Here is a 12634-nt window from a genome sequence, read left to right on the forward strand (position 1 = left end):
ACTGGGTTCAGATGTTTTTTTCCAAGAAAGTTTTAAGATCTATATATTGCATTTTAATACTCCTGTTTTAAGGAGAGTGTGGTTTCATTGTTCTAAGTGCTACTGTATGTTGCATGCACAGTGTCAATAAAGTATAATTTAATTAAAATTATCATTTTCTTTTTTGTGTATTTAAAAATACTGCTGTCTTTTTACTCTTTTGTTTTTACACTTTAAATTTGAATTTATTGTAAAGGACGTTGGGCAACAATTGTTGATCTTCCATGCATTTAAAAAAATGTGTCCCTCCACAGAGAAACAGGTGAACAGTACTGTGAGTCCCATACATTGTCAACAATGAAACGTACTGGGATGTTTGGGTTTCACTGCTCATCTAAAAGAGTGGATTCAATCACATTTCTGTCCAAAAAACACCACCATGAATAAAGAATAGTATTGATGTACTCCAAGAGCAGCTATTGTTCATGATTTCAGCAATTTCCAGCATGACAGCACCCTGTTTCCAGGCAAATGCTGCAGCAAAGTCACTCAGAAATCTTGGTATTGGAATTTTGGATCCATGACCAGAAAAAAACCCCAAATAAAAGTCCCACTAAGAACCTTTAATCAGTCGTCAAAACCTGGTGGACAAACAGAAAATGTCACAAAGGTGATCAACTCATTGATATAGCAGGGAAGGATATTCAATTGTCAGGATTCGCGTAGCATGGAGAACCTTTGACATCTACAAAAATGAACTCTTTGAATAAATCAGATGTATTGGCTGATAAAAGCATTTGAAACAAATGCATGTTAATGTACTTCAGTAAACTATGGAAATTAATTCAATTTATATGATTTAAAAATGCTGGAATAGAAAAGCTTTAAAAAAAACAATATCTGTTTCTACCAAACCTTTATCCACAACTGCCTACTGTTGTCTGCCAACCACTTCTCTGCTGACATCGAGTGGTCATTTACAGTCACAGCAGGCAGAAATGTGCTTTTTTTTTACTCACATCTCCCAATCCTCCAGGACTGGTGGAGGGATTAATGTGAAAACAGAAAGATCTTGGGGAAATCCTTGTTGTGTGCACTCAGGTTATAGACTATGCAGTTTTCAACCTTTTTCCCCTGAGGCAGGCTTTAGTCGCCAGACGCTGGAGTTTCCCTCCTCACAATACGAACCCCTGACAAACCTCCACTTACCAAAACATTTCTTTGGAGCCAGATGACAGGCTTTCATCAGCATGCCTGAAGATATGTGAAGATGTACTCATTTTCTTTGTGTCCGCGTGTGTGCACGGCTGTGCGTGCTGCAACAAGTACGAGGATGTGGGTTAATCTTTTGAAGATAAACAACCGACGTTTGATAGCTAAACCCTTGTCAGGCCCAATTAGTTCGTCATCCTTTGCTAATTGAGTAAATCCAAGTGCTGCAAGCTGTAGCCTGTGTGGGGAACTTAGGCTCATATAAGAAGTTCTAACCCTTATTATACCTTTAAAAATGCATGTATATTATCAAACATTCTGCTTAAGAAAATGGGATCTCTTCCTAATCTCTGTAACACGGGCTAAATGTGAAGAGTTTCCAAAACAAACTGCCCATCAAGGTCAAGTAAGTGAATCAGACAAATCTCTTAAATTCACCTGTGACCTGGTCTTTGGCCCACCGTCAACTTCTTGCCAACTTTAATCTGATTGGAGTCTTGATCAGGTAAGCCCCGCCTTCAGGATTTGGCCTCTGAGCTCAAGTTTATCCAGGAGACACAACATAAGCTGCTGTCTGCTTTTTTAATGCATGTGGGGGGGCTAGTGTGTGAGTGTGTGTGCGTTTGTGGTATGCGGTGTGTACAGCGTTATCTATTGTTGTCACCTTGTTTGTTCCTGAAAGAATCTACATCTCTTTTTACGGTGTGTAGTGGCTTCCCGGCATTCTGAGGATCAAAGATGCCAGGTATATCACAAATCAGGACTATATGGAAGCCCGCAGAAAAGCTGCAGAGGATTTGACAACATCAGGTCAGTGAGAGCGAGCTCAGTAAACGGGCTAGACAAGAGGACCAGTTATGTCGGGCGTGTAACTACAAGTGTCTGTGTGTTTATCTCATATTTGCTGCAGACTCGCTTTTTTTAATAGTATGTGATCCCAGATCCTGCACAAACCATAAGTGGCTCACAAAAAAAAACAGAGGCTTGAAGTTGTAAAATCTTGCCATGAGGTCAAGTCAGAGAAGTTGTTTGACTGATTCTTTAACGCTAACAAATTTGGATTTGTGTTCTTTGACATTGTAATTCTTAGTATGGTAAATAATCCCAGAAAATAATAAAATTCAGTGTTTAGAAAAGCCTAGATAGAGGACATATGCGAGATTAATGAGCATTAAGAGATTAACTGGTCAAATATAGTCAAGGAAAGGTGGGCGGGTGGTGGTGGGGGGGGGGGGGCTGGCAAGCCTGAAAAATGTGCAGCGAAAGGAAAAGTGTTTCTTAATGCTCACTCAGATTCTGCAAACCCAAACAAAAGCCCACTTAGAGGGGATTTGAGGGAATTATAGGATGCTGTATTTGTGTTTGTACATTAGGATAGGCCCTTAATTGAAAGTTGATTCTTAAGATTTGTCAGCATCAATCCACACAGCAAATCTCCCACTCACTTGTAAAAAGATGGACAGCTGATGATGTTTACTCGTCCTTGTTCGCTTTCTGTCCCCTCCACTCAGGGAAAAGTGGTTCCTGAGGCCTAGCAGAGCCCAGGAATGGCCCGCACCGTGCTGAATCCTTGGACGTCATCCTGCTCTCTCCTGCTCCTCTTATGTCTGCACAGAGCTTCAGGTACTGGGAGCGTTTCGTTGGCGTTCTTTCAAAGGTTACTAACTTTTACCATTGAAATGAACGCACCTCTACCCTAACCCCCTTTATGCATGTGTGCCAGGTATGTCAGGCTGGGCAGGATGTTTGGATGGTCAGGATGTATTTGCAACAATTAAAGAGAACAGCCTCTTTGGGGAAGTTGTCACTGAGATGGCGGCTGACACCGCAATGGAAGGGGTTCGGTGGAGTCTGGAGGGGAAGGATGCTCACTGGTTCTTCTTTGATGAGAGAAACATCCGGCTGAACGCATCAGCTGACAAGATCCTTGACCGAGAGGTAATGACACAGGATATGAGCGCTCTGGGTCGTGGAGTTCTGGAGCTCTTGCAACCAGGAAGGATCATAGTTTTTATGTGTACAATCCCTTCACACCCAAATCGACCTTTAATAGTTTGGAGCTTCAGTTAAAGAGGCCATATGTCATCTTGGGAAATAACAACAACGCAAAAAGTATCACAGACTGAACCCGACAACCTCATTCTCAGTCAATACACAATCAAATTTTCCGTCATGCTCTGCTCAGTTCACTGTCTTGAAGGGTCAACCAGATTAGCCGTTTCTCTCTTTCTGTATTTACTTCAATTACTCTGCCCTCAAACTGAATAAATGAGTAAATAACTTTAAAATTGAAGCTGAAAATTTTAAAGCAAGACTAAAAAATGTCACATCTCTTAAGGTGCACCCGATTAGAGTTTGAAATTTGTCTGCGACTATGTTAATAATAATAATAATGACTAGGATTTATTTAGCACCCTTCAAGGCACCCAGAGCGCTTTACAGAGATCATTATTCATTCATACACATCCTCACTGGTGGTGGTAAGCTACGTTTGTAGCCACAGCTGCCCTGGGGCAGACTGACAGAAGCGTGGCTGCCATATAGCGCCAAACGGCCCCTCCGACCACCACCAACATTCATACACATTCAAACACATTCACACGAGGCAAGGTGGGTAAGGTGTCTTGCCCAAGGACACTACGACAGGAAACTGGGACAGAGCGGGATTCGAACCGCCGATCTTCCGATCATTGGACGACCCGCTCTATCACCTGAGCTACTGCCTTCTGTTGTGGATAAACTTATTAACACCTCTGTATAATATGTTTATCTGGACTTAAACCGAATGCATTTAAGTTACCAAGAATAAGACTTGAGAGATGAGCCAGGTTTCAGTAGATTTAATTAAGCATTTGCATGCAAGTTGCAGGAAACGACAGAACAAAGGACGCATGACGATTTTAAACACCCCAAAAACAATGATTAGACATTATGATTCTGATAAACATATCATTGTAACGTCAGAGTTAATCTTTTAGGAACAGAGTATCAGTTTGTACACTCTGTCCCCAGGCCAAGGCCAGCACCTCCATCAGTAGATTTTAGTTAATCAAATGGCCAAGGCTACATTTTAATCACAAGCTACATGTGAAACTTTAATCATTTTTTACATGTATGTAGTCTCATGGAAATGCAAAATTCAAATTAAGTTGTCAAAAAGTTGCCCAAAAATTAATGAATAACAAATTTAGTTCAGGATATCTATTTATCTGAGAAAACATACATTTCATAGGCTGCAGGCATCCATCCGCAAAACAGAAGTTAAAGTAATTAATTAATCTTTGAAATGCTGCGTGGGGAAAATATTCCCAAATGATTCAAAAACTAGCCCTGAATGAGAAACTGATGACGTCTTCATGTCCCCAGTCTGTACTGCGTCCATTTACGTCACAAGTACAAAAAGAAAATGGGCTCTGAAAATCATTCTGAGACCACACTTTTTCCACATCACCCACTGATACAAATTAAAACACTCCCAAGCAAAGAAACGTGAAGATTTGAATAAATTTGCAAACATTTAAAAATGACACTGCTCATTGATGTGGCCTCCAAGTCATTCACAATGGTCTGTTTGGGTGGAGAACTTTAAGATTCTGTATTTATTTATTAAAATCATGGCTACTTCATCCTTTGGGCTAAAGAGTCTTTTCTCTGCACAGTCCATCAACATCTGTGAAAGTTGGCAACGCATTAAAGCAAATATCGTTGTGGAGCTCTCGCATCTGTGAAGACTGGTTTGGAGGGTCATAAGCTGCTTTGCAGACAAAATGCCAGACCATATTCTGCATGATTTATATCAACATTTATCTTTAGTGACTTCTGAGCGGGTGAAATCCTACAATAAGTATGGGAAAACAATTCACTGCAAAAGCTCTCTTCAGGTCCTAAGAAATTCAGAACAGACAAAAGAAGGGCTGATGGAGCACAGTATAAACATCACATGTGTGGTGTCTGTGAAATGGATAATGAAAAACTTCTATTTAATTTAATGTATTATTATTATTTTTTTTTATATCTTTTTATTTTAACAATAATTTTCACAATTCACATTTTCACATGCATGATTTTTATTATACCCACATTCCTACTCTCCCCATAATTACCCTAGGGGAGAAAAAAAAAAAAAAAAAAAAAACCATACATTAAGGGAGAACAAAATTAAATAAGTATTAAAAAAAAAAAAAAAAATTATATATATATATATAATGGCAGCAACAGCAATATCAAACTATATATATATATATATATATATATATATATATATATATATATATATATATATATATATATATATATATATATATATATATATATATATCCATATATACATACAAACATACATACATATAAGGCACAGGTTCGAAAATAAAGATACTCATTGGTCCCCTTTGGAAAAATTATCCAGTTTTGAGAGTAATGGGAACCAAAATTCTTGAAAAATATGAGCACGGTTGTATTTTTCTAAAGTTAATTTTTCCAATGGTAAAAAAACTGAATAATAATGTATTATTTTAAAGAAATTTGAAGCAGCTCCGTGTCTGCCGTCTCTCTTCCTTAGGCTCTGGGTCCGGTCCTAATGGCTGAGTTATCATGCCACGAGGAGGACATACAGCAGGTAAACTTTGCCCTGTTATCTTGCCCACAGTTTGTCACATCTGATCTAAATCAGCATCTTAAACCCTGTGTGTGTGTGTGTTTTGGTCTTATTGCAGACTGTGTACAGGGTTATGGTGGAGATCATCAATGAGAACGATAATTCACCTGTGTTTGCAGAAAACACTGCCCGATCTCTTATCATCAGTGAGGTCAGCTGCTTTCACAAGCACATGTACAAGCACACATGAAGAAGTTTCTCTAACATATTTCTCTGTGTGTCTATCTTGCAGCTGACTCCTGTGGATACTGTGGTATTTACTGTACAGGCCACAGATGCAGATAATGACAAGATCCTTTATTCAATTGATCAGGCATCAGTAAGGTCTACGTTTCCAGTTTAAAGACCAATAAATAATACCATCAAGCAACTGATGATGCTGTTTCTGTGTCCAATCTGTAGCCCGATGCAGAGTACTTTAAATTTGATCTGCCGAACAGCGGAGAGGTGATCCTGTCTAAACCTCTCGACTACGAGACCAAAACTCTGCTTACCGTCACCATCTTTGCTTCAGTATGTACATTTCACTTGATGCTTCTGTTTCTGTCATCATTTTTCAGAAATAAGTCCAAACTAGGTGATGATTAGAGGAAAAACTGAACCGTGCTTTACTTGTGTGCCCATTTTGTTCCCACCTGACACGTGTCGTGTGTTTGTCTTGTTTTCATCTCAGGAAATGGACACTGCTGAGCACTACAACACCAGCACCAACATCACCATCTCCGTCCTAGATGGAGATGACCAGTACCCACAGTTCGTTCCCTGCATTTTGCTCTTCCGAGATGAGACCAGCCGGATTTGCACCAGCCCCGTGTACATGGTCAATGTCACGGAGGGGGAGGAGGTAAAATCCTTCCTCAAAGAGGCCACACCACACAGATCATACGTGCTACGTGGTGATGGGCACTACAGAAATGAGATAATGCTGAGGTCGAACATGTGGACCCTTGTGAATCCCTCATTTAGTTCCTAATGATTAAGTTCTGCTCCAAAATACACATTCACATGGTCTCTGTTTTGTATGTCATAAAAGTCTGATTAACACATCAAAACATGTTTCTCACATTCTAGGACATTGTGTTGGACTTTTCTCCGGGTCCCATTCATGCAGTAGATGGAGACAAAGAGATCAGCTCTCCACTCAGCTATGCCATCCTTTCAGGTACCACACACACATCGACACAAGTTAACGTCTCATGCCTGTTTCTCTTATGTATGTGAATCTGTAACTGCATATTTTCCCACAATAGGAGATGACAATGGTCATTTCACAATGGACAGAAAGACAGGTGTGATGAGACTAACTCAGGGAGTGAGAGAAAGACTCGTGACACCAGTGCTGCATCTTCAGGTCATGGTAAGACTCGCATACTCCGTTAGATATATACTTGGGCATTATCCCCCTAATATTTCCTCGTACTGTCTTGCATCCAGGCATACCAGGACGATGACCCCAGGAAGTATTCTGTTGCTACGGTGTTGGTCCGAGTCCTGGCAGCGAACCTGTTTAATCCACAGTTTGACATGAATGAGTATCACGGTTTCGTAACTGCAGGACAAAATGCAGCTTCTTTGGTCAACACCTATGGCACAAAAGCACTGATGTTACATGTGCACGACCAGGACTTTAAACAAGTATGTCTCGTGGCGTGCATTCACCGTACACACGGAGCTGGAGTATCTGAGCATTTCTGGGTTTGTTTTTTCTTCACTTCTCACCTCCTTTCACTTTAACTATTCACAGGGTTTCAATCCCAGGATCATCTACGCCTTCAGTCCTACATCCAATCACACGGACATCTATCAAGTCACACCGGGGGGGTTCCTCATCGCCAAGACCAATCAACTCAAACCAAATCAGAAACACGTTTTAAAGGTGAGCCCCTGTGAAAACCTGCAACCACCAACTCCACGTACCAAACCACAAAACCTATACAACCTTACCTTACGGTTTTGTCTATACCAGGGGTCGGCAACCCAAAATGTTGAAAGAGCCATATTGGACCAAAAACACAAAAAAAACAAATATGTCTGGAGCCGCAAAAAATGAAAAGTCTTGTATAAGCCTTAGAATGAAGGCAACACATGTTGCATTTATCTATGTTAGTTATAACTGGGGGAAGATTTCTTTTTTTCATTATGCACTTCGAGAAAAAAGTTGAAATGACAAGAAAAAAGTCGAAATGCCAAGAAAACAGTCAAAATTTCGAGAAAAATAATTTCGAAATATGGAGATTAAAAAGGAAAAGAAAAAGGAAGAAAAAAAGTGAAAAAAAAGTGAAAAAAGAAAAAGGAAACAAAGAAAAGAAAAAGGAAAAAAGTGAAAAAAAGGAAAAAAAGAAAAGGAAAAATAGAAAAAAAAGGAAAAAAGGAAAAAAGAAAAAAGAGAAAAAAAACGAAAAAAACGAAAAAAAGAAGAAAAAAAAGTCATTAAACATTAAATATTTTTGAAAAAGCTCCAGGAGCCACTAGGGCGGCTCTAGAGCCGCGGGTTGCCGACCCCTGGTCTATACCATAAGTTTTAAGATTTATTTTCCCTGTTACATAACAGATAAATGAGACAATCCTCAAATCTATGCTCCTGAAAATAATGTAGAACTGAGTCTATATCAGCTTGAACATCTGTTTGAATCCTGTTCTTTGTATGAATGAGTTACAAACTGAAAACCCGTTGCAGGTGTCGGCTGTAGACCAGGAGTCAGGCGATGCCACTTTTGCCACAGTCGTGGTGGAGGTGTTACCTGAAGGATGCCCAAGTAAGGCGGCACACCTGCACACTCACGTAGCTTTAATGGCTGATGTGAAATACTGAAACAAGCTGTTTATGTGTCTGTGTATGTGCACTGCAGTCCCTCACAGTCCAGCTGGAGACCGCCTGACAGGCTGCACCGTGGGAAAAGCGTTGTTTATGAGCATGGTGTTTATGACTCTGCTGGGATGTTTCTTGTCACTGCTGATGTGGCTGAAGAAGAAACAAAAGACAATGAGGGACCCTCTGCAGAGAGGCTGTGTGGCTCAGGGCAAACACCCCAACGTGGTAAGGATATTCCCAGCTACACTCAACAAATATCTGACTAACCAAAGGAAAAACCGAAATAGGTGACTCAGTAAGGTGCACTCAGTTAGGGTGAGGAGTGCCAACTGCACAGCCCACAGCATTTGAAGTACTTACATTTTATACTTTCATTCCCTGCTAATGTGGGAATTATCACCCTACAAGAGACTGCTCCCATCAGGACAGAAATGTCTGATTACGGAATAAAAGGGATGACTGAACTTTGTGCTGATTTGCAGTGAGAGTGAGGAGGCATGTGGGCTAAATCACGTGACAATATAGCAAGGGCGTAGGTTTGGTCTCAACATTGGTAGGGACGATATAACAGCATAACACCTGCATGTACTTATGGGGACGGGACATTAATAAGACCAAACAGATTGGGTGAACGGGGGTCAGGGCTACATTTGTCACAAATATGAATCTAATTAATTGATAGGCTAAATGATCAATGCAAAATAAATCTGTATTGACTTATACTAACTTTTATGTGTATTGGTTCACCTGATACACGGTTCCATTCAAACCTTTGTTTTCAAAAACTACTAAAGAAACATTTTGAAAACGTCCAGAATATTCCAGGATTTTATTAGCATTTTAAATTGCAATATTTGAACATAACTTAAATTATATTAACATACACAATAAATGTATTAATTGTACTTATTAATAATCTCTTAACTATCCAGAATGCAAAAAATAAATATTTGTCTAAGACCATCAGCCAATCAAACGTGCGTTGCAAGTGAAAAGGGGTAAATATAAGTCTGAACATAATGAAAATAATTCACTTAATAATAGTAGGGTCAATTCTATCCTTACAACATTTGGGAAGACAATCTAAATTGCCTATATATCTGAACTCATTATATAATGCAAATAAGGTTGCTTAAAAGTTGGTGGGGACAATTTGAGCCTCCTGAAAAGTTGGTAGTGTTATGTCCCTACCGTCCCTATGCAAACCTACGCCCTTGCAATATAGTACTACCCAGCGAACAGCTGAACCATCAGATTCTCTCACTATGTTCCCGTTTCAGTTTTTCCTTTAATTTGTTATATGGATAAAAAAGGCTCATATGAAGATGATTTGTCAATATACCCTAAAATATTCTTGATGTATGCTCCCATAGAGCTTACGGTGGTTCCAGCTGGTGAGTATCAGACATTTTTAGATCTTTAGATCACTTTATATAGAATATTTCTATTCCATATTGTAAAAGTTCCCTACTCACATTGTAAGCAATCCACATCAACTCAGTAGTTCAGACTTGAAGGAAGAATGACTGTGTTTGCTCTTAAGGTGAGTCACAGCAGTGCTATGCCACACACGGAGGAGGTCGCTTACAAAAACAAAGAATGTGGGACCTGCAATCCTTCCTTCAGCTTCCAAGACCAATCAGATGCCATTCAAGACACCCCCATCAGCCAAGAATGCATGCTTGCTGTATCTGATGCCAGCCTCATCCTCACTGAAATCGCGTGTGTCCCTGTGAATTTCAACAATAAAGCATCCACACCAACCAAAACCTCCTGTGGTTCAGCCACCTTTCACCCAGCCGAGGAGGGAGGGGATAAAGATGCTGATCCACCAAAAGAAAACCCTGGTCCACCACCTGGCACGACCGCAGACCACACTAATGACACCAGTCCTGCCCCTGCAGTCCACCACGGCACTAGACATTCACCTTTAACCGCACCGGATTCACAATCAGCATCCACCGACAACCCCGTTCAACCAGTCACCGGTCCCTCCTCCCCTCCCAGCAGTTCATGCAATCGTATTCAAACTGCTACAGCTGAAATGGACAATCCCCTCAAAGAAACTCATGACAAGACACCTTCACATTCGCCATCACAGTCCTCACTCCTCCACAAAGGGCCAGATGCATCCCCTCCCACCCCAGAACACGGCCCTTTGAAAGCAACTTTGGTACACATAGATACTCCAACTCCAACTGATACCCCTCCAGAAACACCAGGACAAACAGCAGAGACTATGAGCCTGGAGGCGGAGGAACCCTCCACCTCACTGGACCAGATAGACCCATCAGATCCTGCAGATGGGACAGCAGACGCTGGTAGTCCATCTGAGGGCAGAAGGTCGTCGACGAACTCAGGACCCACCCAGGTTATCTGCAGGGTGGGGGGTGAAGACGATGATGGTTTTCTTGGAGATGAGGATGCAGACAAGAACAGTGATGGCGAGAGTGAGTTAGAGTCAGATGAAGAAGAGCTGCTGAGAGTGATGGCTCGTTGTAATCCAATTTTTATCACATTTAGAAAGTGATGTCACAATGATATCGCAGGCACTGTGAGTGGCTGAGCGGGTGGCAGAAGATGGAGCAGGTAAAGTGAAGATGGATGACTCGGATAACGGAGAGCCGGAATGCAGTAAATGGACATAAGAGCCTCAGCCATAGAAGCAGACAGGAAACATGTGCTTCACACATGCAGAAACACTTGTACTGTACGGTATTTGCTACACAATGTGGACATATTTAAAAAAAAAAAAAAAAAAAAAAAAAAAAAAATCTTGGAAATGTACCATTTCTTGTATATTTCAGTTAGTCTAGGTAAGAACGCTACATTGTAAACGCATTATTTTTATGTGATACTCCAACTATGAATTTTCAAAATGCAGCAAATTCAGTAAGGACAGCACTACGTAGCCTGATCTGTCATAAAACTGCTGTGGTCACTTCTTGTGACATCACAGGACTCGAGTATCCCTCAACATTTGAGTTTAAGTGAAAAATAGCAGCTCATGTGCATTTTAACATCTCCAGAATGCTGTGTTGTCTGATGTTTTCACAGTGTACGGCTGCATTAATAATTTTGCCTACTCTGCAGCCTGCCTCATGTTGTATTTTTTGTCCTTTTATCTTTTTATTCGAACATTACCAATGGCAATATTTGACTCAGTTAACTGAGAGTGGGTATCCAACTATGTATTCCACTGGTGTTATAATTGACTTATCACATCACTGAAATAGATTTTGGAAACGTTGGGAAGTTTAGGAAGTAAAAAAATTCCACTTTTGGTAAATTAATCTATCATTTACAGTAGATGAAATAGATTATATTGTGTCTCTTCAGTTTGAATAGATGGTGCAGACTGAGCCAATCATCTGTGCATAAAATGTTCCACAGAGGACATTAACACCAGGAGGAAAAAATATATAATGAAATAAAATAAACACTTCATAGTCCAGGGATCTCTGTACATCAGAGTGGTGTTGATGAGGACAAGGGAGCATAACTATGCCAGAAGCATGGGGGCTTCTATAATTGTGAAATGGAAACACAACAAAGTTTTGGGCTCCACCATCTCTCTGCCTGAAAGAGACATCCAGCTAGAAGCAACACCACCTCTCTAGCCCTTATCATGCTTTACTGATAACAGCTAGATACCAGCAGATTGGATACAAGTCACAACAACTAGCTGTGGGTGGCAAATTGGCATTTGAGAGACATAATTTTCTCTGGTTTGATGAGAAAATGTAATAGAGTTTTTGGGTTGAACGCCTAGCTTTTGTCTGTTAAACACGGAGCCCTTGGTTAATAAAAGAAGTCAAGAAGTGGAAAAAGATCAAACCAAAAGGCATGCACTGTGTTGAGTAGTGTGAGCACAGTATCACCGGCTTTGATACTGATTGGAGAATTTCAAACTCATACTAAGTTAATGCTGCTAAATAAAATTGAATATATAAGAACGAACTGCTGAAATTTACCAG

The 12634-nt window shown here is 40.4% G+C and overlaps 1 protein-coding gene across 1 annotated transcript; it reads left to right on the forward strand.

Moving 5' to 3' along the window:
- The first annotated feature begins 1770 nt into the window (after nucleotides 1–1770).
- Nucleotides 1771–12545, forward strand: LOC133444293 (protein dachsous). The gene is made up of 16 exons (XM_061721953.1): nucleotides 1771–2001; nucleotides 2703–2814; nucleotides 2915–3129; nucleotides 5750–5806; nucleotides 5904–5996; nucleotides 6078–6164; nucleotides 6248–6358; nucleotides 6519–6689; nucleotides 6917–7007; nucleotides 7096–7202; nucleotides 7280–7480; nucleotides 7590–7721; nucleotides 8523–8601; nucleotides 8695–8882; nucleotides 10031–10051; nucleotides 10201–12545. Exons 2-16 carry the CDS (start codon nucleotides 2739–2741, stop codon nucleotides 11185–11187), a joined length of 2616 nt encoding a protein of 871 aa, XP_061577937.1. The 5' UTR covers nucleotides 1771–2001; nucleotides 2703–2738; the 3' UTR covers nucleotides 11188–12545.
- Nucleotides 12546–12634: the final 89 nt, after the last annotated feature.

The sequence above is a fragment of the Cololabis saira genome, chromosome 5 (genome assembly GCF_033807715.1).
Source record: "Cololabis saira isolate AMF1-May2022 chromosome 5, fColSai1.1, whole genome shotgun sequence".
NCBI classification, from domain to species: Eukaryota; Metazoa; Chordata; class Actinopteri; order Beloniformes; family Belonidae; genus Cololabis; species Cololabis saira.